The sequence below is a fragment of the Plodia interpunctella genome, chromosome 6 (assembly GCF_027563975.2).
Source record: "Plodia interpunctella isolate USDA-ARS_2022_Savannah chromosome 6, ilPloInte3.2, whole genome shotgun sequence".
NCBI classification, from domain to species: domain Eukaryota; kingdom Metazoa; phylum Arthropoda; class Insecta; order Lepidoptera; family Pyralidae; genus Plodia; species Plodia interpunctella.
Genome location: NC_071299.1, coordinates 8,773,653 through 8,797,012, shown reverse-complemented (window position 1 = coordinate 8,797,012; position 23,360 = coordinate 8,773,653). Strand labels below are relative to the sequence as shown.

General features: G+C 34.6%; 1 protein-coding gene across 1 annotated transcript in view; it reads right to left on the bottom strand.

Moving 5' to 3' along the window:
* The window catches only part of cdi (center divider), a 69,591-nt gene extending 46,790 nt beyond the window's left edge, over positions 1 to 22,801 (bottom strand). The window contains exon 1 of the mRNA XM_053746299.2: positions 22,018 to 22,801. Within this exon, the coding sequence (XP_053602274.1) occupies positions 22,018 to 22,392 (375 nt within the window). The 5' untranslated portion in view covers positions 22,393 to 22,801. The remainder of the gene's footprint in view (positions 1 to 22,017) is intronic.
* Positions 22,802 to 23,360: the final 559 nt, after the last annotated feature.

The following is a 23,360-nucleotide window of genomic DNA, read 5'->3' as shown; positions in this document are numbered from 1 at the left end:
CCGACTTCTAACAAATGATGGAAACAAACTTATACTTTATACTCAACCGAAATCAATACAACCGAAGTCAGGAAGAGTTCATGGAAGGCTGGAAGGCTGGCAGGCTCTATGAAGGCGTTTCACCTCAAAGTTTGGCTACCACTGATCTTACAAAATACGTTGTTGGGGGTAGTAACAAGCGCGGCATGATGCGTAGCCACGCGATGGCGGGCCCACCTGTCTGCCATACGGTTTCCGAGCCCGTTCTAAACGTCATACATTGATTAGTTATAATGTGAGCCTGCGTTAACACAAGACAAACTTAGCAATGTACGAGGATTGCCCGCTACGTTGGCCCTACGTGTAGAGCTGGCTTCATGCTTCGGCGCACCCGGTAAGCAAACCGGCTCCAAGGCGCCTTTACTTATACGTAAACTATGACCAACTTCAAAACCAGTCGCGAAATCTGGCTCTTAATGACATTTACGACTTTATAATTAGTTTGCATTGATAACATTTTTTACATCAAAATGGCGGAAAACCCTAAAAATATCATCACGTGCTTTCTAAATTTAATTCAAAGAAAAAAGTGCTCCATAATGGAGAAATTATGATAATTTATTTTTTGTTTACTTTAACAAGATAAATCTGCAAGTGAATTACGTGAAGCCATTTCACTTTTGTCGGGAACTAAATGTTATTATTTACATATTCAAATTGAATTTGATATTAGGCAATATGTAAAAATTTTAATTCTATATTATGTAAAGGAGCACACGTCATAGTGCGATACGAAATCGTTACACAGATATGCAATTCGGGGAAGTGAATATATGTATACATAAAAATTGCATAACCGATATGTAGGGGAGTAGGCCGTGCGTATTATAAAGTGTATCAAGTTATGACACAGCAAAACTTTTATACAATTGTTTATTGATTTTAGTGGACCTACATAAAACAAAAATGATTATAGTTACTCCTTAGCAAAAACAGACAGAGATGATGAATGATCTGACAACTAAGGATGCCGAAATCAGTGCGAATGCGAAGTCGAGAGGAAAAAGGAAAATTGATCCTGAGTTCCGACGCTTAACAGCTGGGGAAGGAACCAGTGTAGCGCTCAGATGAGAGAGAGAGCAAACAGACATAAATAAACGAATAAAAAATCAAATAGAAGAATCAACTGATTTGTCGAAGGACTAAATGAAACAGAAGATACAACATCATTACTCTATTTCTTACAAGGTATAATAACTATATTGACCTATGAAATATTGACCGAACAGAGTCGCACAAAAGAAGAGTAAACGATAACACTATGTTATACTAATGTGTTACAAACAGTTGACACTATATTGGTATTCAAATCAGTTCTAAGTGATAAAAACTTTTTGAAATGCAATAGCTGCAAATCTGAGTATTGTTTTGAATGTTTAAATCTGACAAAAGATTGCTGCGAAGCGCTTAACCCTGATCAAATAAAAGCATTAAGTTGTCCTTATTGCCAAAATGTTACTCGGCGAGTAAACAACGATGATACTCCATGCCGCCAGCGATATCAGAAAGGCCAGATTCAATCTCTCAACGAGTCTATGAATATTTCTTTCGGCGATGCAACACAGGACGTGAGTACCAATATTAGTAGCATGTCTCAAACTCAACCATGTACTAACTTAGCCAACGTACCGGTTACGATGGAAAGCATAAGTAAACTCTTCGACTTAAAGTTGGCCCCCGACTCATCTATTATGACTAACTTGAGATCTGCACTTAACAAGGACATTGAAAAAATGGTGGTTACTCACGTAAATAGAGCAGTTGAAAATTTGAAAAGCGATTTCACATCTACAACTGACTACTTGGCTGCCGAACAAGCTGACCTGAGATCGGATATCAGGGATAAGGACACTATTATTAAACAACTGCAGTCAGACCTGTCTAAAACACAGACTTCGCTCGTCAAACTACAATCCCGAATACAAACGATGGAAAAAATATCACGTGATTTGAATCTAGAGATACACGAGGTTCCCGAAAATAAAAATGAAAATTTAATGGGATTATTTAAAAAGCTCTGTGAGTGCTTAAAAGTTGATATTTCTGATAGCGACGTGAGAGCGTGTCGCCGGGTTGCTAAAATGGACCCTTCCACGGATAGACCACGTAATATTATTGTCTCTCTTTCATCTCAACGGCTTCGCGATCATATCCTGTCATCAGTGACTCGCTTTAATAAATCTCATCCAAAAGACAAACTTGCTTCGACTCACATTGGCCTTAAAGGAGAAACTCGCAGAATTTACGTGGCCGAACATTTGTCCCCAGAAGCTAAAGAAGTACATAGCGCTGCACGGAAGTTTTGTAGAGATAAAAAATACAAATTTGTCTGGGTTCGCTTCGGACAGGTATACATTCGGAAGGACGAACATAGTCCTGCCCACCTCATTAAAACTATTGATCATCTTAACAAGTTTTCGTGATTGAGTTAAAATGTTGAACATAAAGTTTTATATTGTGTTTCTTTTAATCCTTCATTATGATTAGTGTAATATATCAAAACGTCAATAGAATACGTACTAAATTACCACAATTGTATCATAATATATTGAACTCCGACTATGACGTAATATGCCTAACGGAAACCAACCTGAATCAAGGTATATTTGACGGTGAGGTTATAGACTCTCGTTACAATATTTTCAGAAAAGATCGCTTACAATATACTAATTCTTCTAAAGAGGAAGGCGGTGGAGTAATTCTTGCTATTAAAAAGTCTTTTCAGGTTGTTCGGAGGGCATGTTGGGACAGCAGTCTGGAGGATATCTGGATCACTATAATATTGAATGCTTCTAGTTCACTTAAACTTCATATATGTGTTTGTTATCTTCCACCTGATTTAATTGTTTCAAAGTTAGACGAATTCTACACAAATTGTCAAAATGTTTTGTTGAATTACTGCCAAGATGATCATTTCCTAATCGTAGGAGATTTTAACACCCCTGCATATTCTCCTATAGGTCTCGTTAGTGATGGGCCATTACACACCCCACATAATAAGAAAAAATTGGTGCTCTTGCAAGAATTTATGTCACTTTGTCACCTATATCAGAGTAACAAAATACCAAACGAAAATGGTCGTTACCTCGACTTAGTATTCTCATCAAATGAAACTCTATCTGTTACTCAGGCCGAACCGTTGAGTTTAAAAGATAAGCATCATCCTGCTTTACAATTCCAATTTCCTTTGAAACCCTACATTGATAAAGGATTAAATTGTTTAAATAAAAAAAGATTTAACTTTTGGAAGTGCGATTATGAAAATATTCGATGCGAATTAAGCGTAGTAAACTGGTATGATTTATTGTCGAATTCTGATTTAGATGTATGCACAGACATATTTTACGATAAGCTTTTTGAAATTATTAAGAGACACACTCCCTTTACTTCTGTAAAGCCCCAAAATTATCCCGTTTGGTACAGTAAATCATTAATAAAGTGCATAGAAGAAAAAAATAAATATCATAAACTTTACAAAAAATTTAATAATCCTAGAGATTATGACACATTCTCTCTACTTCGGGCCAGATCGAAAAAAATTTCTGATCAGTGCTATAAGAAATATATTGCTTCAATTGAAGAATCAATGTCGGATAATATAAAACATTTTTGGAAATTTGTTAACAATAGAAAGGGACATTCCTCAATGCCTCAAGTTATGCAATTAGGTGATTCCTCTTCCTCTAATGGCCGAGATATCTGTGAAATGTTTTCGCAATATTTCGGATCAGTGTTTCAATCAGATTCTGAGGAAGGTGAATCATCCATAAATCAATCCGGCCGCAGTAATGAGTTATTCTCGAATGGAGCGATTAGCACATTGTCTCATATTAATATTACCGAAAAAGATATTATGATGAAAATCAAACAATTGGATGCCAAGAAAGGTCCTGGGCCTGACGAACTACCTCCGTTTTTCATAAAAAAATGTGCTAAAGAGCTATGTACGCCGCTTTACATTTTATTTAATAAATCGCTAACACTGGGAGCCTTCCCTAAACGATGGAAAATAGCTCATATCATTCCTGTGTATAAAAGCGGAGATAAGTCTCGTTGTGAGAATTATAGACAAATAAGCATCTTGTCATGTCTTGCTATGCTTTTGGAATTGTTGGTTCACAATCAATTATACAATCATTTTAAACCAATCATATCTGAAAGGCAGCATGGCTTTGTGAAATCGAGATCAACCGTGACCAATCTTCTTGAATACAAAAACTATTTATGTAAGAGCTTTGCGACAGGTGGTCAGGTTGACTCTGTCTATACAGACTTTTCGAAAGCCTTTGACAAAGTCAGTCATACTCAGCTTTGCATCGAACTTGCCTCCTGTGGTATTCACGGTAACCTCTTGCGATGGTTGACGTCCTACCTAGACAAAAGAAGCCAGCTGGTGACCTTGAGAGGGTATACTTCATCTCCCATTGCAGTGGCATCGGGTGTACCGCAGGGGTCACATTTGGGACCTTTACTCTTTGTTGTGTTCATTAACAGTCTTATCGAGCGCCTATCTTGTGAATGTCTCTTGTACGCTGATGATTTAAAAATATTTAAAACTATTGAGAACACCAACGATTGTAATTTGTTACAGAGAGATTTAGATACCATTTCAAATTGGTGCAAGGAAAAACTTATGAATCTCAACATAGGCAAATGTTTCGTCATAACATTCACAAACAAGTGTAATAAGATTGTTGGTGACTATACTATTGAAAACGAGGTCCTTAAAAGATGTAATGTTGTCAAAGATCTAGGTGTTATGTTTGATGACAAACTGACTTTCAGAGCACATTACGACCATATAACAAAAAGAGCAAATCAGCTCCTTGGGTTTGTATTCAGATCCACTAAAGGTTTTAAAAAGCCTCAGTCAATTATATATTTATTTAATACCTTGGTCAGATCAATTTTGGAATACGGCAGCCCAATATGGTCACCACACTACAAGGTACATGTGGATGAAATAGAGCGAGTTCAAAAAAAGTGCTTACGATTTTTATGTTATCGTCAACATTTGAGTCGTACCGCTCTCGATTATGAGGCAAGACTATCAATGTTTAACATACAGAAGTTGGAATCACGCAGAAAATATTTTGATTTTATTTATTTGTATAAAATAATTCACTCTATAATTGATGTTCCTTCCTTGCTCTCTCAACTATCTTTTAACACTAGATATAGCAACCGCAGGGCTAATCGAACAAAACTTTTCGCTTTACAAACTTATAAAAATAATACCTCATTTTATAACCCCATTGTTAGGATGGCCCGTCAGTATAACGAGGTGATGTTAGATAACCCTGAATTTGATATTTTTAATTCAAAACTTGGCTCCTATATTAAAATAGTCAAAGACATCCTGTACTGTGTTACAGGAGCATAATAACTAGGGTACCTACTTAATAACTTATATATTTAGTTTCCTTTTTTGTATTAAATTCTTCTTTTTTGTATTAAATTTGTATTGAATTCTTCTTTAGGTTATCTCTTAGACCGTAAGAATTTTCTCGATTAATTGTTTTTTGTGTACACACATGTTTTGGATTGCAACCCGTTTTTAATATCTTTTTTTTTTTTTTTTAATGTAATTTTTGTAATAGTTGTTATCTGTTTTGTGTGATAATAATAAAAATAAATAAAAAAATAAATATTCGTAATCGTAAATATTCACTTATTGCGAGTCGTATCAGCTCCAAGCTGGACGGAAGTGAGTTCATCGGCGCGGGAGTGTCGCTAATGTTTATGTTTTGCGACAATATGCTCCGGATCATTGCACGGCTATTTATCTTTTGTGCGACGTCCTTCGCAATGGACTATAGTAATTTTCAACACGCTGGAGTACCAGAGAGAATGGATCTGCTACGTGTAGCGTCGAACGAATTGTGGCAAAACTGAAAATATTGAGGATAAATTTGTGTGTTTTTATACATACAGAACACAATATTTGTACTGTAAATTATGAAAAATAAGATATTAAAAATATTTACTTATATAATTATATTTTGATAATGTTAATACAGATAGATGATATGGCATTAAACTTAATATTAATTATGTTATTAACGAAGACCAAAAATTCAGAAAATAACTTAAACACGAACACAGAGACCGAGACACAAATAATATGTCAATAAATTACAGTGTGATATTGAAAAGAATATAAAAACTAAAACTGTTAAAGAAACTGATAATGATTATCATATAATCTTCATAACTGTAAATTCTAAAGGTGCATCTGAGATTGAAATATACTAAACAGACAAACAGGAAAAAATACTACCACATTCACATTCCTGCATGTTTATTAAATTTATGCAAGTTCATTCGATGTTTCGTAATAAAACGAATCGATAAATACCTGTCATTTAATCGATAAATAAATGTAATAACAGGAACGTACCATCAACTGCATGTCACGTTATCATTCGTCATTGATCACCTATGTGGTGGTACTTAATAGCAACGAAATTTCATTTTTATGGATTATGGGATAGATTGTTGTGTTGTTGATTGTACTTCAAAAAATTATTTACAGAATCCGTGAAATGAAATTCAAGCTCAAATTATAGAGTAGACTTTGTTAACAATACGTCGTCAATAAAGATTCATGTCAAGGTTCCACTGAAACGTTCATCAATTTAGTTTAATTGGCCCATCTTTTCACTTATATGTTTATCTACTTTGGCTTCTAAATCATCATCAGTCATCATCATAAGTTTACGCAAAAGCGGTCATTTGAAATATCACATTACTGAAAATATAAAATAGTAAGAAGTTAAAGATATTTCTGAATGAGTTAGTTTTTTCTTCTGAATGCGTGCTTGTTCTCTCAGTACAAGTTATTCGTTAAAATAGATTGTTTAAAAATATTTTTTGCACTGAAAACATCAATAACAAGATGTTTTCGAATTTTTAGCATTCGCTCAAAGTCCATCTTACATGCGTCTCCTTACCTAGGGCCTCTTCATTATATCGCAGAATTATTTGGGAATGCGAATGGAGGCGTGTAAGTATGTATAGCAATAATGAGAGTTTGTATGTCTCCAGCGTGTCAACGCATCCATCACGTTACGAACGCGTTGGATGGCCTGCGACGATCTATTTTGGTCACGTTAACCCACTTTCAAACCCCAACAGCAAATTAGCTACCCGAGCGTTATTAGTTCTAAAATTTAAAACATTTACAACAATTGCTAGGCACACGTCCAACCCGAGCGCAGACACAACGTTAATTTGTGTTTTGACCCTATTCGATGCAATTTCAGCATTCTCGACGACTCCGAAGAAAGTATCGATCGTAATAATCTTATTACGCAGGAGATCGTAACAGTGATCAATAAGTTTATGTATTTTCAAGACGTTTATTAATTTGTTTCTTAATCTGGTGACTTTTATAAATTCAATCGCCAATTTATTATGTAAGAAGAAATATATTCAATTTTCGAATTGAATATTAAACCATAGTTATAATGACAACTTGCAAATTGTTGAATTTAGAATTGTTAATTATCTCAACTTCTGAATATACTACAAACTATTGATTTTGCTACAATATTTGGTGCGAGTAAATATGCACTAGAAATGTTCCAAATTATATCAACAAAATTGATCAAGCGATAAAAATGCATGCGCGCTGCTGATAGAAATAAAATCAATTGAGGAACAAGAAAGAAACCGGAAGATGTTTGCATGAGCGAAACCATTGTAATAATATACTTAGCGACACACACAAACACAATATCATGATAGTTCCCGTGTTTTATCTTATTTCCGATAGTTACGTAATAACATCGTCTCCTACGGAAGTGGTTTTGAACCGTTAAATTTAAAGGCGCCGTGTTATTTTTAGTCGTGACATGAATCCTATTGTACTAGCTCCATGAGGCTTGAATTTTGTTTGGTCTACAATTTTGTTAATGATCGATTGTATGGTATTTCTGTCTTGACTTGAGATTTCAGGGTTATCATTTAAAAACGACTTCTAGGAATATTCATATATATATCAAACTTCTTGAAAGAGGAACGGTTCTGGAATAGCATATATCGGCAGAAATAACTTTTCAATTTGCAGTTGTAACATAACCTGTAGAATGTAGATTCGATATTTGCATTTTTTCTTAATTTAACAAATACAATACACCTACGTCATTTATTAGTTTACAACTTACACAAGTGGCTCGAGGCAGCCGAGCCGAACGCGTTACGTTTTCCACCGCAGCCCACTTATACCATACATTTACGACACCTGATACAGTAACAGATTCCTATTACTATTCATAGAGTGCAGTCGATTTTTAGAGCATTAATTTCGACCACTTTTATTTTTATTTCGACAGCCTAGTACAATACTTACGGTACAATACGTCCTGCACGAGTCTATTACTAAATTTTTTGTCATAAACGCAATTTTCTATTATTTCACGTTTGGCAGCACTGCTTAATCGCGAGGAAACGACACATAATTATAAAGCGACTTACTAGGTAACTGGTTCTTCATGGCAGTGCTTCCTTGCGTTATTTACGTGTTTTTCAAATGTTCCGATTAATTTATTGCTTTTGATGTGCAGAATATTGATGAGACAAATGAAGTAATAACTAGTGAGTGATGCATTATTTCCTTCAATCAGATGAATGTCAGGTTGCATGTCTGAGGGTTGTTACGCCTGCACATGGGGACGGCATTCGTAGAAAGCGCCCACTGGGTAATTGGTGATTTTAATTAACATAGTCTGTTATGGTACAGCTACGGGCAGTAAATTTTATTCCAACTTGCACTTTCTACCATTTTCGAGCACGCTACTTCCGATTCGCTTTCCACGCCGATTTAAAATTCTGATGTGATTTTAAATGACCTTGTGGAAGATGTGACGTACTGCGATGGTCCTTATGCGCGTGCGCGACTCGCATGCTAACTCTATGAATCATGTGTTGCTGTTGACAGACTTGTTCGATTAACTCGTGGTGACTCATTGACTGTTTTAGTAAACAGAATGGGCCATTGCCTCTTGTTTGAAATGTTTTGCTCTGTCAAAATATAATATTTTGGCCAAGTAATAAGCAAAATAATGAATATAATTTTCAATACCTTCTAGAGCGGCAGAATTAATAATAAGATAATGGACAAAACAGTATTTCCGTCTATATGCACGCCCATAAGTTAAAGGATAAAAGTTCATGTTGATGTTAAGGCAAAATAATATATGTAGATATGTGCAAATAATGAAGGCAGATACACCACACAAATCAAATATTTCGCTGTTCTAATGCCAAATTAAAAAAAAAACTATCTTGTTCCCCTAGTACGTAGTTCTAGTGATTAGCTAAATTAAATAAATGATATACAATTAACCAGTTTTGCAGAAAGGTTGTTTATCTACATTACACGGCATTAAGTAAGAAGTAAGTCAGTAGTTGTTATTGGGTAATTAGCAGTCAAGAACAACGTACGAACACGTATTTGTTGATAAAATTATATCACTGGTGCATGTAGGTAACCAGTACCTATTTATTTTCAATGATTTCAATAATTTATATCACGTCGATAGCGTAGAACCTAGGGCAAGTTTAGCAAGAGTTTTCACACAGGTTTTTGATATATAATTGGCAAAAAAAATGAGAAAAAAACATCATAATTTAATTTGACCTCAAATTATAAAAAATCAGACTAATTTTATATTTAAAGACACGACAACAAATATCATAGAGTGGTAAGGGAACGAAATTATTCTTTAATACGATTTGGAGTGAGCTCACGTGTAATTATAAAAGCATTTGTGTTGGCTGGCACGTGGATTTAACAAGATAACAGCTGTCCACTCGATTGGCGCAAAATAAATTAGATTACTGTCTATAGACAGTTTCGAGAAATATGGCCCTGTTAGTTCCTAATTTAATACACTCCATCCAAACCAGATTAATGTAAAATTCTATCATCATTATAGTTGAGATTTTTCTAATAAAGATTTTTGCAATACTTACTTAATTACCGTTACTGTAACGATTGTATTAGTCGAATATTTCTCCGGATGTAAAGAACTCCTACAATTTTATTAATAATAACACCATGAAATAAATTAATAGACGTAACAGAACAAACACTTTCACATTAATTAGAATCAACGATAAAAACAAAGCCATCATGAGGTTTCTCTAGCCAATTAAAATTAGTGAAGCCCTTAACACTGATATAAATTAAAACATATCTGTATGCACATACAACAGTTGCTATTGTTCCTTACGTAACGTCTAGTGTAATATGCGTAACACCCATAAAATTTAAACGGACCGAAAGTAATTGCGGTCAGTTCGATGTACAGATTTTATCATGGGATTACATCTAGTGGGCACGTAGCCGGAACTTTGCAAAGTTGCCGAACTATTTGTGCCTCGAAAATCCACAACTTTTTATAGGGAATCTGCTTTGTAAGTTTTGTACTTTTTTCCTTTTTCAATATATTGCTTGATCTATTTCACCGACAAAGGATTTAACTTTGGTAAAGTGATATTAATGCCAGCTTTTATATTCAATCCAGATATAGTGCCTTGACGGGAAACTTGTTCTCAAAATATTTGTGATAATACAATAATAATACGACAGATAATGTCAATTAAATTTTAAATTAAAGTTACTAATTCAAATTACTCAATGTAGGATATAATGATCACTTATGTCAATATTTAACAAAAGTTGATCACTTTCCTCCAATGTGTAAAGTCGAAAAGAAGTCGAAGCCACAAACTTGACTGCAGTTTTTTCCGTAAGAGTGTACATAGACTGTACTTCCGACTAAAATATGACGCAAAAGACAAACATGTCATGATGCACTTCATATATTGCGTACTTCATGAAAACCATGTCAGTATCACTATTCAAAATTAAAATCGTATGTCTCAATACCTGCCCTATTACGTGGCTTTAACAAAGCCAGTCAAGATAGATCTGGGCCAGAGACGAATCTAGTGAGCTCCTTTCGTCCGTCATCGGCCTCCGCTCCAAACATGATTTCAACACTAGAGAAGACTTAAAGAGATCATTCATTAGCCGTGTTACATGATACCCAGAAGATATTCTCATATCAAACATGGCGCGGAAACACTCTTTGCGGGTCACGTGTGAAAACTTAAGCCTCAATTCGGCTGTTGCCAGTTACAAAATTAAACACTTCATTCATGCGATCGTTGTGGCGAAGTTTGCGTAAGCGATATGAATTAAAAGTTGTTTGTGATAATTGAATTAGTCGGACAAGTAGAAAGTTGTATTGTTAGCAAATTTATAATTAAAACATTGAATGCTTAACGAGCCGTGAATAGTGTCACAAACAAGATTATTTTTAATTTTGAGACCCGTTTGTCCTAGACAATACAAAACATATTACCATTGTTTTGTAAAGGTACTTTGGCTCGCTTCTAAAGACACGATTGGATGATGTACAACACGGACTGCAAAAATCTACGGTAACAAAAATAGTAAAAAGCATTCATGCAATTTATAGGCGTAATAATTTAGACGATAAAGTTATTGGAGGACGAAATAATTGTAGAATGCCCGAGAGTTTTTACAACATTATCGTTATAGGAGGGGCCAATTGTATCGAGTCGAGTAATCCGAGTTGACGATTGCGTACGCAACTGTCGACTCTCGTTTTCGTTGCATAGGAATGTCACCGGTCAAGTAGGTCTGGGTGTTAGGCCGCAACTACACGGAGACATTGTTTTTGCAATGCGGCCGCCTAAAAATAAGCTGGTGCTGTGTCTTCACGTAATTATGTTCTTGGCAGAGTTTCTAAAGCAGGGAAAACACGATTTCTGACGAATTTGTCGTTGTGTTAATTTGTTAAAAATTGTCTTTACATTTCAACTCAGCGATCTCATTTTCTTAATTTCCGAAAAGTAAAGTTATTAAGTTGTACATTGCATTAAAACTTCAATAACATATGAGGGTACGCGTGAATGATATTTTTGGAAGCAGAGTTACCGAATACATCAAGACCATATATGTCACAGCACAGCGAACTCGTAATACTGATGTAAAAACATGGCAAGTAATGCTGACACCAACCATTTACTTTTCATTACTTTCATTTTCTGAATGTTCATGTTTTCTTTAATATCATCTACCGATGACTTTTAACTTGCCATTAAGTTGAACGTACAAGGCAAACAAACTATTTACATTTGTATGAGTGAGTTGCGATGTATGAATAATTTTGTAATGATATACGTTTCTATTGCTATTGCTGTAACTACTCAAGTATTCACTCAGCAAGGAATGTAATTAATTTATACTTTTTTTAACTTACTTGTTTCACAGTCAGTCAAATTCCTAGGAGCCTTAGCCCAGGACTCCTATATCTGTAGACTATGGATTCAGAATTAGTTCTGGCTATCAATAAATTACTTTATCGTGCCTTAGACTACCCTTATCATTTATCAAAACGTAAACCTATGTAATTGAAATAACGTAAGACCATAATTATTACATTACACAACCAAATAGCCATAAACTAAACCAGAAAACTAAATGTCTATGATAAAGATCGACATTTTATTAAATGATTGCTTATCGATGATGATAAATTACATATTGCTCCAAGCTCCAATCGACTGATGCGTACTTAATATCTGGTACTAAATGGTAAAGTTATCGATGTTCAAAATGTTTACAGAAAATATTACATGATAATAACAAGATAGACGACGAAAATGTGTATATTGTCAAATACTTCTAATAACAGCAACATTGTAAAGCATAGTTTGAACAAAGCTGTTCTCACTACGCTTTGCATGCAAGCAATAAATTTATCAACAAGGTGTTAAGAATCTTTGCTCCAAAGGCATGCGGCTTTGTTCACGGGTCAGTGAACTGGACCATCTGGATTTAGGGGACTCAAGAGGGAATAGAACGGGTGTTAAGGACCGAGGAGAATAGGCGTAAGATTGATTTTACTCGATTGTTACATGTTTGTCATTATTGATCTTTCACAGCTACGTAATTCAGGTTAATGTGCGTGATATTTTGTTGAATGTATGTACCGTAACTGTTTCCGAATAGCTTGAAATGAATAATTTTATAACACGAACGATTTCAAAATCTATTGCAAAATTCAACTCGTACCTAGACAATTCAGATAAATTTTCTATCTTGAAAAACTTGGGAATGAAATAAATAGGTACATATGACAATGATAATACCAGAAATGTTGACGGCTAGCGAAACAAGCCAACGCAAGGAGTTATTAATATTTCATAATCGTAGAAATAAAAAAAGGACGCCATAACTGCACAAGCAAGAGCCTGCGCATGCGCACGATACAGAATACCTAATAAGCGGATCGGTTTAAGAAATCTCGTGCCTTAACCCGGGCTCGGGGTCATCGAACCTTCTATGCCGGCTAAGCGCCGCCAGCGCAGGCCTTATTGTTGTCTATAGAATAGTTTTAGATGACTCCATGTTTTATTTCAAGGCCGGGTTATGCCCTGTACTAGTGCTAAGCACTATAATTATAGGCCTACAAAAATGTAATATACAATTAAAGTCAAGGCCATTCATATTCAGAGATCAAAGAAATGAAGTGTTTCTAAAACATCGTTTCTGATAAGATAAAATCATTTCGCCATGTTGAAATTCAGACGATTATACTATCATGAATTGCATTCAAATGATAAAATGACGCGTAATGAATTGATAAGATATTTTTTCCACATGATACTGCGCCATTTCATCTTTAAGACCACAAAAATCAGAAAACACTTTCCACTGAGGTCGATAAAAAAGCAAACAATTTCCATTGTTTGGTCGTACTCATCTTTAATGGCTGTTCACTTACTTTTTTAGTTGCTCTACCATTAGTCTTTGTATCTCGATCAGGCGAGTTTCAAACTAATCGAGTAAACTCGCTAGTAGTTTTCTATTGTGAAAACGTAGTGAGTTTACGTACATGGTACGATCTTAGAAAGCGTGGGCGATCCGATCGGCAATTATTAGCAACATCGGTGTACGTTCGAGATTTGCTTCTTTGCTTCTTGCTATTGTTCTATTGCTAGGTTTAATTAGTGGCGAAAGTCTAACGAGAGTGCTGCGAGAAAGTTTTCTACATACGTTTTGTCCCACGTGTAACAAACCTTTTTATGTTGTTACATGCTTGTGGTTGCGTTTTGTCATCGTTAATTCATTTAACATGTTACGCACGATTTAAATCATTTTGACCATGTTTTGACTATAGTATTGAATCTTGTGGCAAGAAATCTGTTACAAACATTGATATGTTGATTGGATTTTATTTCATAACCGATACAAATGCGCATGTAATAGAAACCGCATAGTTTAATCAGGCGCTTCTTCAATGTTCAATAAAATTACAGAAAAACAGATTGCGGTTTTAACGCTCCACTCATTTGTTGGAGGTGTTCTCCAATATTATAAATATAAAGTATTTCTGCATGAAATGCCAGTGGTGGTTTAAACTAATATATTAAAGTAACAAATGAATAGAGTTATCATAACTTGCATAATGATTATTTTGTTTCCTAGATAGTAGATCCTAGATAGAAGTATATCGCTAGCAGCAAACGACTGATCATCGTTAAATTATGACCGAAAGAATGTTACTTATGCAATAACATTCACTGATGTAATGAGGTGCAAATTGATGAACTTATGATCTCTAGAACAAGAAACCCAATGACCACACTGGCATAGGCAATTTAATTTTCACTAATACTATTAATTATATCTCTCGGTTTACTTAATTTGATTACACTTTAAGTTTAGAAGCTTCTCAGCTCCTTTCTAAGAACACGAGGATAACAAAAAGAGTCATTTTCGATTTGTCATTCAGCCAAAGTAATTGCTACTTAATTAGTAGCTAATGACTGCAAAGATGAGCGGTGTCTTTGTTTAAGAATTCCCACGGAGCTAAATTATATTTTTTAAAGAGTTTCTACGTATACATCCTAATAACCATTGCATCAGAATTGTAGATAATAATACAATTAAACGTTGAATGAATTATGTACACAGGAAACTAACCAGAGTTGGTTTCGTTTATACGCTGAATTGATTGAATTAAAGCAGCAAAAGGGCCCCTCGTGTTCATTTGACAGCATCTATGTGCTGTACACACATCAATTTAAGTAATTGAAGAAGATATTGATGTCGGAGCCGTTATTATAAGAAAATAAAGAAAACATGAAGATTATTTCTTTCAGATGATGAAAGATGATTTAGTAATGTTCTGTTAAAATAAATAAACAATAAGTATTGGTTGGTTGTAAGGTAAATTAAAATTTATTACAGGTATCGATGTGACAAGAGCATAATGGGAAATCGTTAATGAAGTTACTTTCAAGAAAGAGAATAACGAGTGAATTAAGATTTATAGTGGAATGGCAATTTGTTGAGGGGACATTCCACCAGCGATTACATACGGCAATAAATAACAACATAACAGAAACTGTAATTTCCTGAGGACTAATTAATATGAAACATGTAACGCGTGTGTATAATCCATACAATCAAGAGAATTTCATTGCATTATACCTGAATACAAATTCTCAACCAGATAAGAAATCATCTAGATAGGATAATAGTTTCCGTGTTTTGATCGTGGCAGGGAAACGAGGAAAATATTTAATTTGCTAGTTAAAACTATGTGCGGCATCACGCACTTTCACTATACCTTAGATTTCCATCATTGCACTGACAACTTTCCAATACAGATGTGCAAAACTGTGATGACCATTCTTTGTGTTACGCTGAAAATGCGAAGTCATGCGCAATCATGTACCTGGAAAGTTTACCAGACGCGATTTACGACTGCTGTGCAGACAGAACATTGTTTGACGGGTGAAACTGGTACCACATAACATTGTAACAAGTTAGATAATGTTAATTATCTAATTCTCCATCAAACCGCATCTATCTCTTACGGTAAATTCTATGAGTTTCTTTCTGTATTAAATTTTTCGATGCCCAACATTGACTAAATGTTTTAAAGTAGGGCAAAAAACATTATTTTCAGTATGTTTTGATAAAGTGTAATAAAATGTTTGGTCAAGACCTGGTCAATAATAACTACACTTAGTTTATTATCATTACCGCGAAGCCATCTTCTAAGTAAACAGCATTCCACGGTATTTAAGTAAAACATAAAACAAACTACTTCCATAATAACCACATGTTTCAGACAAGAATCTCTGATCACAAAACAAGACATAAATTTGCATGAAAATGTACTTTCAAGGTTCATTATTATAATAACTCTCATCATTGTAACTTGCTGAGACGCTATCTTTACGTGTTAAGATACTGTAGTGTACAGACGAACGGTGGTAACTAGTGATACAGGCAATTTACGTATTCAAAAGACAATTTCATGTAATGTTCAAGATGTACTCCACAGCTAATATGCAGGAGGTAAATTGTTGGATACAATACTGAATTATACAGACATGTTCTCTGTTCTCATGTAACAACGTTAAAATTTCTTATAGCAAAGTATTTGAGGAGTCACACAAAAATTGAACTTCTTAGGAATATTTAACAGCCCATTTTCCGAAAGCTATTTTATCTCTACTCCCGAAATTAAAAAAAAATAATGCCTAAGTACTTTGAATCGCCGATTACTTAATGATAACAAATATTACAGAAAGTAAACGTAACTAGAATGCAACAGGCATTAATAAATAAGAATATTTCATCATTACACAATTACTATCTCCGTCTTTAGCCAAGTGGAACATGGCCAGAGTTATAATTATGGATTTTATTGAGTCCCTACCTGCATATTCTACAGCATACTCTTTGACTTTATAGGTCCGTATGAATTTATTGGGACGCAAAATATGAACTATTAATTAAATCTGGATGACATTAACCTATTTATTAATTTAATTGGGATGTCGATGCCTAAACGGCCTATAATGTCATCCATGTAATTTCTGGCAAACATTAATGCGATTGTAAAATCAGTCGTATATTGAACGTCAACGCTATGACATATTATTATTTATTCCAAATGACCAAGTTAAGATGAGAATAAAAACAATCCGTGAATACACATGCATTTCGGCCCATTATTTTAAGAAATATCGAGAGGCTATATAGCCAAGGCTGTGTCCGATATCGCCTGTGCGACAGTCGGCACCATTAACCCAAAAACCGCGGTCTAAAGGGGTTGTGCGAAATGCCAATTGCAATTAATTACGTACAGTTATGATACGTTCTAAGAACCTGTTTGTCGGCCTTCGCAAAGGTGATCCTCATGTTTGATTACACGTTGTACTTACATTAATCTTGAATGGGATGAAGTTTGCTCTGCGGAGTTTTATTTTTGTCGTAATATATAGTTGAATAAGAGTGATTATCTGATTTTTAAAACGACATCAATATATAAATTCATAATGGCAATAAACAAACAATTTATCGGTATATATACGGTACTTAATGTAAAGCTTTTATTGCAAATCTATTGGTTTACTGCCAAGGAGGAAGCATTATGTAAAGATTCTTGAATATAATAAATAACTACCTGAACGGTATAAAAACATTACATACAATCAATAATGTTTTACAAGTTTGTTAGCAAATTAATATGATACAGTATAATAAGTTTCATCCAGAGCAGTGTGTATGTTAAAGTTAACTTGAGCTAATTCGAAGGTAAAGCCAGTTATACTATAATCTAGTGATTTATAAACGGTATGTAAGGTTGCGAACTCGCAACTAGCGAAGGTTATATCCTGACTTATGATTCACATAGCTTCCTTATTAAACACTGTGTTTATTTTGCTTGAATCTATATATAAAACTCTTGCGCTACTGAGTGACTGACTGACAGACAACGCACAGCAGAAACTACTGGGCGTAGAAAGCTGAAATTTTGTGTGCGTAGGTTCCTAGGACAGTGTACACGTGTGACAGTGCACAGCATTAAGAAGGGATTTTCTGAAATTCCCACGGGAAACTCATTTTTACTCACATACGAAGTTCTGGGCAAAAGCTAGTGTATGTATATTTGTGTATAAAAGTCTTATCTAAAAGTATTCGTAAAATAGATCGTTGAAGTGATTAGAAGGAGAAAAGATAACAAATGAGATGACAGTTTGAGAGTTGTGCTTAAATGTTCACAATATGAAAAAATTGTAACCAATCAAATGTTATGTGCTCAAAAAGATGAACTAGTAAATTATTGCTTACGTTTTATATATTAGTGGTCACCTTAAAAATTTTAACGGTTAAGTTTAACAAATTCAATAAATCTCTTTTTGTGGTTGCTAACTTTTTATCCCGGCTACGCTTGGACAGTTATAATTGATGACCCGCGCCTACCGCAACTCGGCTTTGAAAAAGTTAATTTAACGATATTTACTACTTTTTTGCCATCTCGAGAAAAAGCGGCACGACTTACCAAAATCTCTTATGAAATATTAATCGAAGTGTTCCAAAACGCGCTGGCTGTAAGAAAGTAGGCAACCGTTCAATACATTACAATTTTACCAAAGAAATGACATTAATAAATTGTATTATTTTTTCTTAATGTAAAATAATATAATCACGTTCCCTATACTTGAACACTTCGGGACTTCGCCAAATTTTTATTCATTGTGTGATGCACCTAGTGCTGGGATTACGCCCGTAGCAGCTTTTATTGATTACCTGTTCCGATCTTTGTTTATCAATAATCAAATAACAATGCATTATTAATAATAATCACAACCAAATCATGCATAGGTATATCATAATATTTTATTATTATATGTACGGTGGTGCACCCAGGATCGACTCCCAATGATGGAAATTCTCTACGGTTTACAGCAAGGGGAAGGTTTTTTTCGTCACGCGTAGAATGTAACATGCTCTGACGTGCTCTGGCGACAATAAAAGCTTGTGATAAAATTTGGAAAATCTTGTTCCCAATTTTACCGAAAAATCTGACGTAAAGTTAAGTTCGCTTTTCGCCAGACTTGAATATGATAGGAAAGTACCAGGCATAAGGTTGCGCGATATTGCACATTCATCATGGCCTCAGTCAGCCTCATCCGATCCTTTTGTTAGTTCCAGATATTAACGGGTTAAAAAAGAAAAAGAAAAAATATTTAGGTATATAAGGCGACCACCTTTTACGCGAATACGGCGCCAGTTACGAAATGATATCATTCGTCATCGGCTACCTTGAGCACACAATAGGCACTTAGACGAAAACCATTTCTTAGCCACGTTTCCTTTTGCAGCCCTTATACGTGGCGCGCAAAGCTAAACTTGGAGGAAACTAGGCAAATTATACTCAAAGAGTATCTCAGGCATGCTAATGGTACCATTTGGTACCTATTGCATTAATATAGTGGTTTTTATGACACAAGGGTGTCATAAAAACCATACATGTATGGTACAAGGGTGGAATGTAATCTCGATTACTTTTTAACCTGTTTATATTGTTAAACACGGCACAGGAAAGCGTAGCCCAGGAGTAGACGTAGAATGGGTCGGTATGAAAATAATTATTCCATTGATAAACTATTCAAATATTATTTACTAGATACTTCTGAATATCATCATCGAAATGCAATTGCCATTATCTGCAGACGTATTTCAAAAACATATTTTATCTAAATAATTGAGTTACACACTCATTATTTGTAAACAATAGTGCTCTGTTACTTGGCCTCAGAAAATTCCACAGACAACATACGAATAATTGCCTAATGATGTCACACATGAAATATGCTTTTCTTTCTGCACTTGTACTAACATACGCGTGGTGTGTCAAACGCGCTTAGCTACGCTCCACTATGTTACTGCGAAATAACTTGACTGTTACTTATTGAACTTATTTGTCATATCGCGTGTTTGCGCCTTTGAAATCGATGAATGAATATTCGAATTTTAAGTGTCGGCCGTTCGTTAATAACTTCAAGCTGAAAAATATCACCGCAATGTATTACATCAAACTGGCCATAAAGTTCTATAGTTATAAAAAAAAAATAAACAGCTTCACTTTCATGAGTTCACAGGCGCGCCGAAATACTAGAGCCATGTGCCCACATCAATTGGACTAGGTATTATAGTGGACAGTATGAGTAACATAACAGGCCACAGACATTAATCACTCAATCAGCTATGAGTAATAAGCAAACGGTTTCCCTGACCTTCACGCGACCGTGTAAACAAACTGCTACTTCCCTGTTTGTTTGTCCTCTGAAGTTGGCAAATGAACCTAATTGTTTACCATTTAATAAACTGATTTTGAGTAGTTAATTACAGTCTTCTTTTTTATCAAGTGGGCTGCAAGGTCAATGGACGGTATGCTTTGGTGTTCGTAATTTTTTAAACCGCCTATTGGATTTTGAACTTGTAGTTACGGAAAACTAGCTGCGCCGGAAATTAGTAAATTCGGGATAAGAAGTACATTATGAGTTATTATTGTATATTTTGGTACCACACGTGTACCAAAATTCATCGAAATCCGTCTAGAAATGTAGCTGTGACGTCGTCACATACCCAAAACCTCTTTTAATGTAATTTAAAAGGATTGAAAGACTTAAAGGACAGAGAAAAAAGTTTTAAGAAGACTTAAAGGACAGACAAAAAAAGAAACAATACCAAACAAACTTGCAGTGAAATGATAATGAGTTACAAAACTATAGGCTGGTGATGTCAATCATGTTAATTTTCTACAATTTTTAAAACAAACAAAAATGTCTAAATTTAAATTTGATGCCTAAACATTTTAAAATATTTGTCAACTTGGAAGACCAAGTTGTCAATATTTTACGAAATTAAAGATTTTGTGACATTGATTGAATATTTGTCAAACAAGTCATACAGTTTATGACTGTGTAGGTATAGTCTTCAGAGTCATTCAGCCATCAATCCATATATTATATGTACTATACTAAGTTCTAGTATATAAACTAAGCCCCCAATAGGTTATATTTCATAATAGAAATAATATCTTTCTATGCAAAACATTTTAATCACTAGACCCATGATGTGATTTGAACAGCAACAATCAACTCTTATATTTAAATGGGTGTAATGAAAAATCTCCTGTCAGGTTTATTCATAGATTTAGTCTTTACTGATTTTTATAAAATTTTGCACAGAGAAGACTAGATATTCTCGGTAACATAAGTTACTTTTTATTTACTGCGAATGAAGTAGTTGGCGGACTGCCAGTCTTTTAGGCTCTTGTTAGAATACAGTTGAAATTAAATGTTACAAGCATTATCAAAGCAATTAATTATAAGGCAAGATGCCAGAAATGGTTATCATAACTACTAGCATTCCAATGTCAATAGATGTAGAACAAAAGGAGATGACATGCCAAACGTTCTGACAAATTTGTCTCGCATACGATTAATTTATTAGCCAAATATTTATAAAACAATCGTTATCTACACTAAAAGGTATTATGCAGAACGGTCTGCATGTTTTTGTTGAAGAAATTAGGAACAAATTCAATTTTTTAAAATTCAGTACATAATAACATCTAGTACTAAGTAAATTTGATTTCTTGTATTTTCTCAGCTATTTCCTTTTAGGTTTATACATTATAATGTATGGGTAGCTAGTAGGCAAATAATTTACACTGGTTAATATATTAAAACAAAAGTCAAATTTGAAATTGGAATCCTATTCAAAGTTATAGAGCAACATATTTTTATTTTGTTATAAAGATAACTTTGCAAATAATGAATTTAATAATTACTCATAATTAAAAATTATAATGAATATGTTGAGAAATCAAGTTAATTTAGTAATACACACTGCAGACAGAGAAAATATTCTGTAAGATCAGTGATGTTTTTTTTTTGTTATCAATTATTAACCCCAAAAATTACAAATTAGTTGTCAAACTAATTTGTAATTTTTGTTCATATACCATCTCAGTGTTTTGATCACATGTACAGTTATGGCAACAAAATAGTATGTTGAACATGTAACTCATTTGATATTCAAATAACAAAAGTAGCACTTACTTTGAAAACTTCAGAGAAGAATCCTGTCCCAATCTTCTCCAAGACGAAGTCATCAAAGGGATATAGTGCCGCCACAGCAGTCCTGAGAGCTGTGCACGAGGATCCCGTCACCCTCCTGTCTCCAAGTCTCTCGCACTCCTCACTAACACTGGACTCCTTATCACATTCCTCATCACAACACATCGCACGCTTCGTTCTTTCACCGTTCTCATCGCGATACCTACGGCCCGACTTCGAATGCGGACCGCGCACATAACGGCCAGCCTTCGCGGTCTCATCCAAGTTCGTGAAACTCTCCGCTATCTTCAGAACCTTCGTTGGCTTCCTCCTCTCGAACCTGCCTCTGCTCCCGTCCGGCAAACTCTCTTGTTGCATTATAGAGTTAGCAGATGATAATGCTATTCACCACATTTATCCCGCATCGAACATACTGTCCGCGATCAAGTATCCTCTATGCACGGAAGATACCCTAAACGAAACATTTCCAAAGTTGCACAAAACTAACTGGAGGTACTTGAAAATATGCGAAATTACATTATAATCACAAAAAACCAAGTCGATCAGCGACTGTCACTTTCACATATTTCTTAAATCCTTTCCGATATTGGCACAGTTACTGGTTATTATTGCTTCATTGAGAGCACTTGAGTTTATTTATCAAATCTGTTTTTATAGGGTTAAGTGTTCTTTCAGATAAACAATCCAATCGACCGACGACGCGAGTTCAAGCAAAGTAAAGAAAGCAAGCAAGCAAACCAAGCAACACCAATACTAATACACATGACATATCTGAAGTCAATGTTGGCAGCGCCACTGTAGTTTTGTTATGTTGGTAAGAAAAATAACGTTCAGAAATAGATATGATGATTAATTACAATAACGTTATAACGTTACAATCATGACATGTACAGATAGCCTTATATATATATTTTTTAAATATTTAAGACACAGCTAAAGACATTTACTTCTCTCATTCATACTTATAAACTAAACTTTGCTCATTGACCCCAAAGTGGATTCACCAATTTGGATTATTCATTCGCATTCATAAAAAAATCAACCACATTACCTATTTTGTTCTCATCACATTTTAGCGAATTTTCCCAATATTTCGGCACCCGAATATACTACATTGTTGTATATTTTCACAAACGAATGCTTACATAATGAAAGGATACACCTTATTAGTAAGTACTCCGTCGAAGTACTTACTAAATCCATGGTCCGGTGCCCTTTCCCACAGATATACAAACTGTCCACTTTAAAAGGTAAGTAGTAGTAGTTCATGCTAATAGTTATATAAAGAGAAAAAAAATGATTTTTTTCCTAACAGATAATCTCGA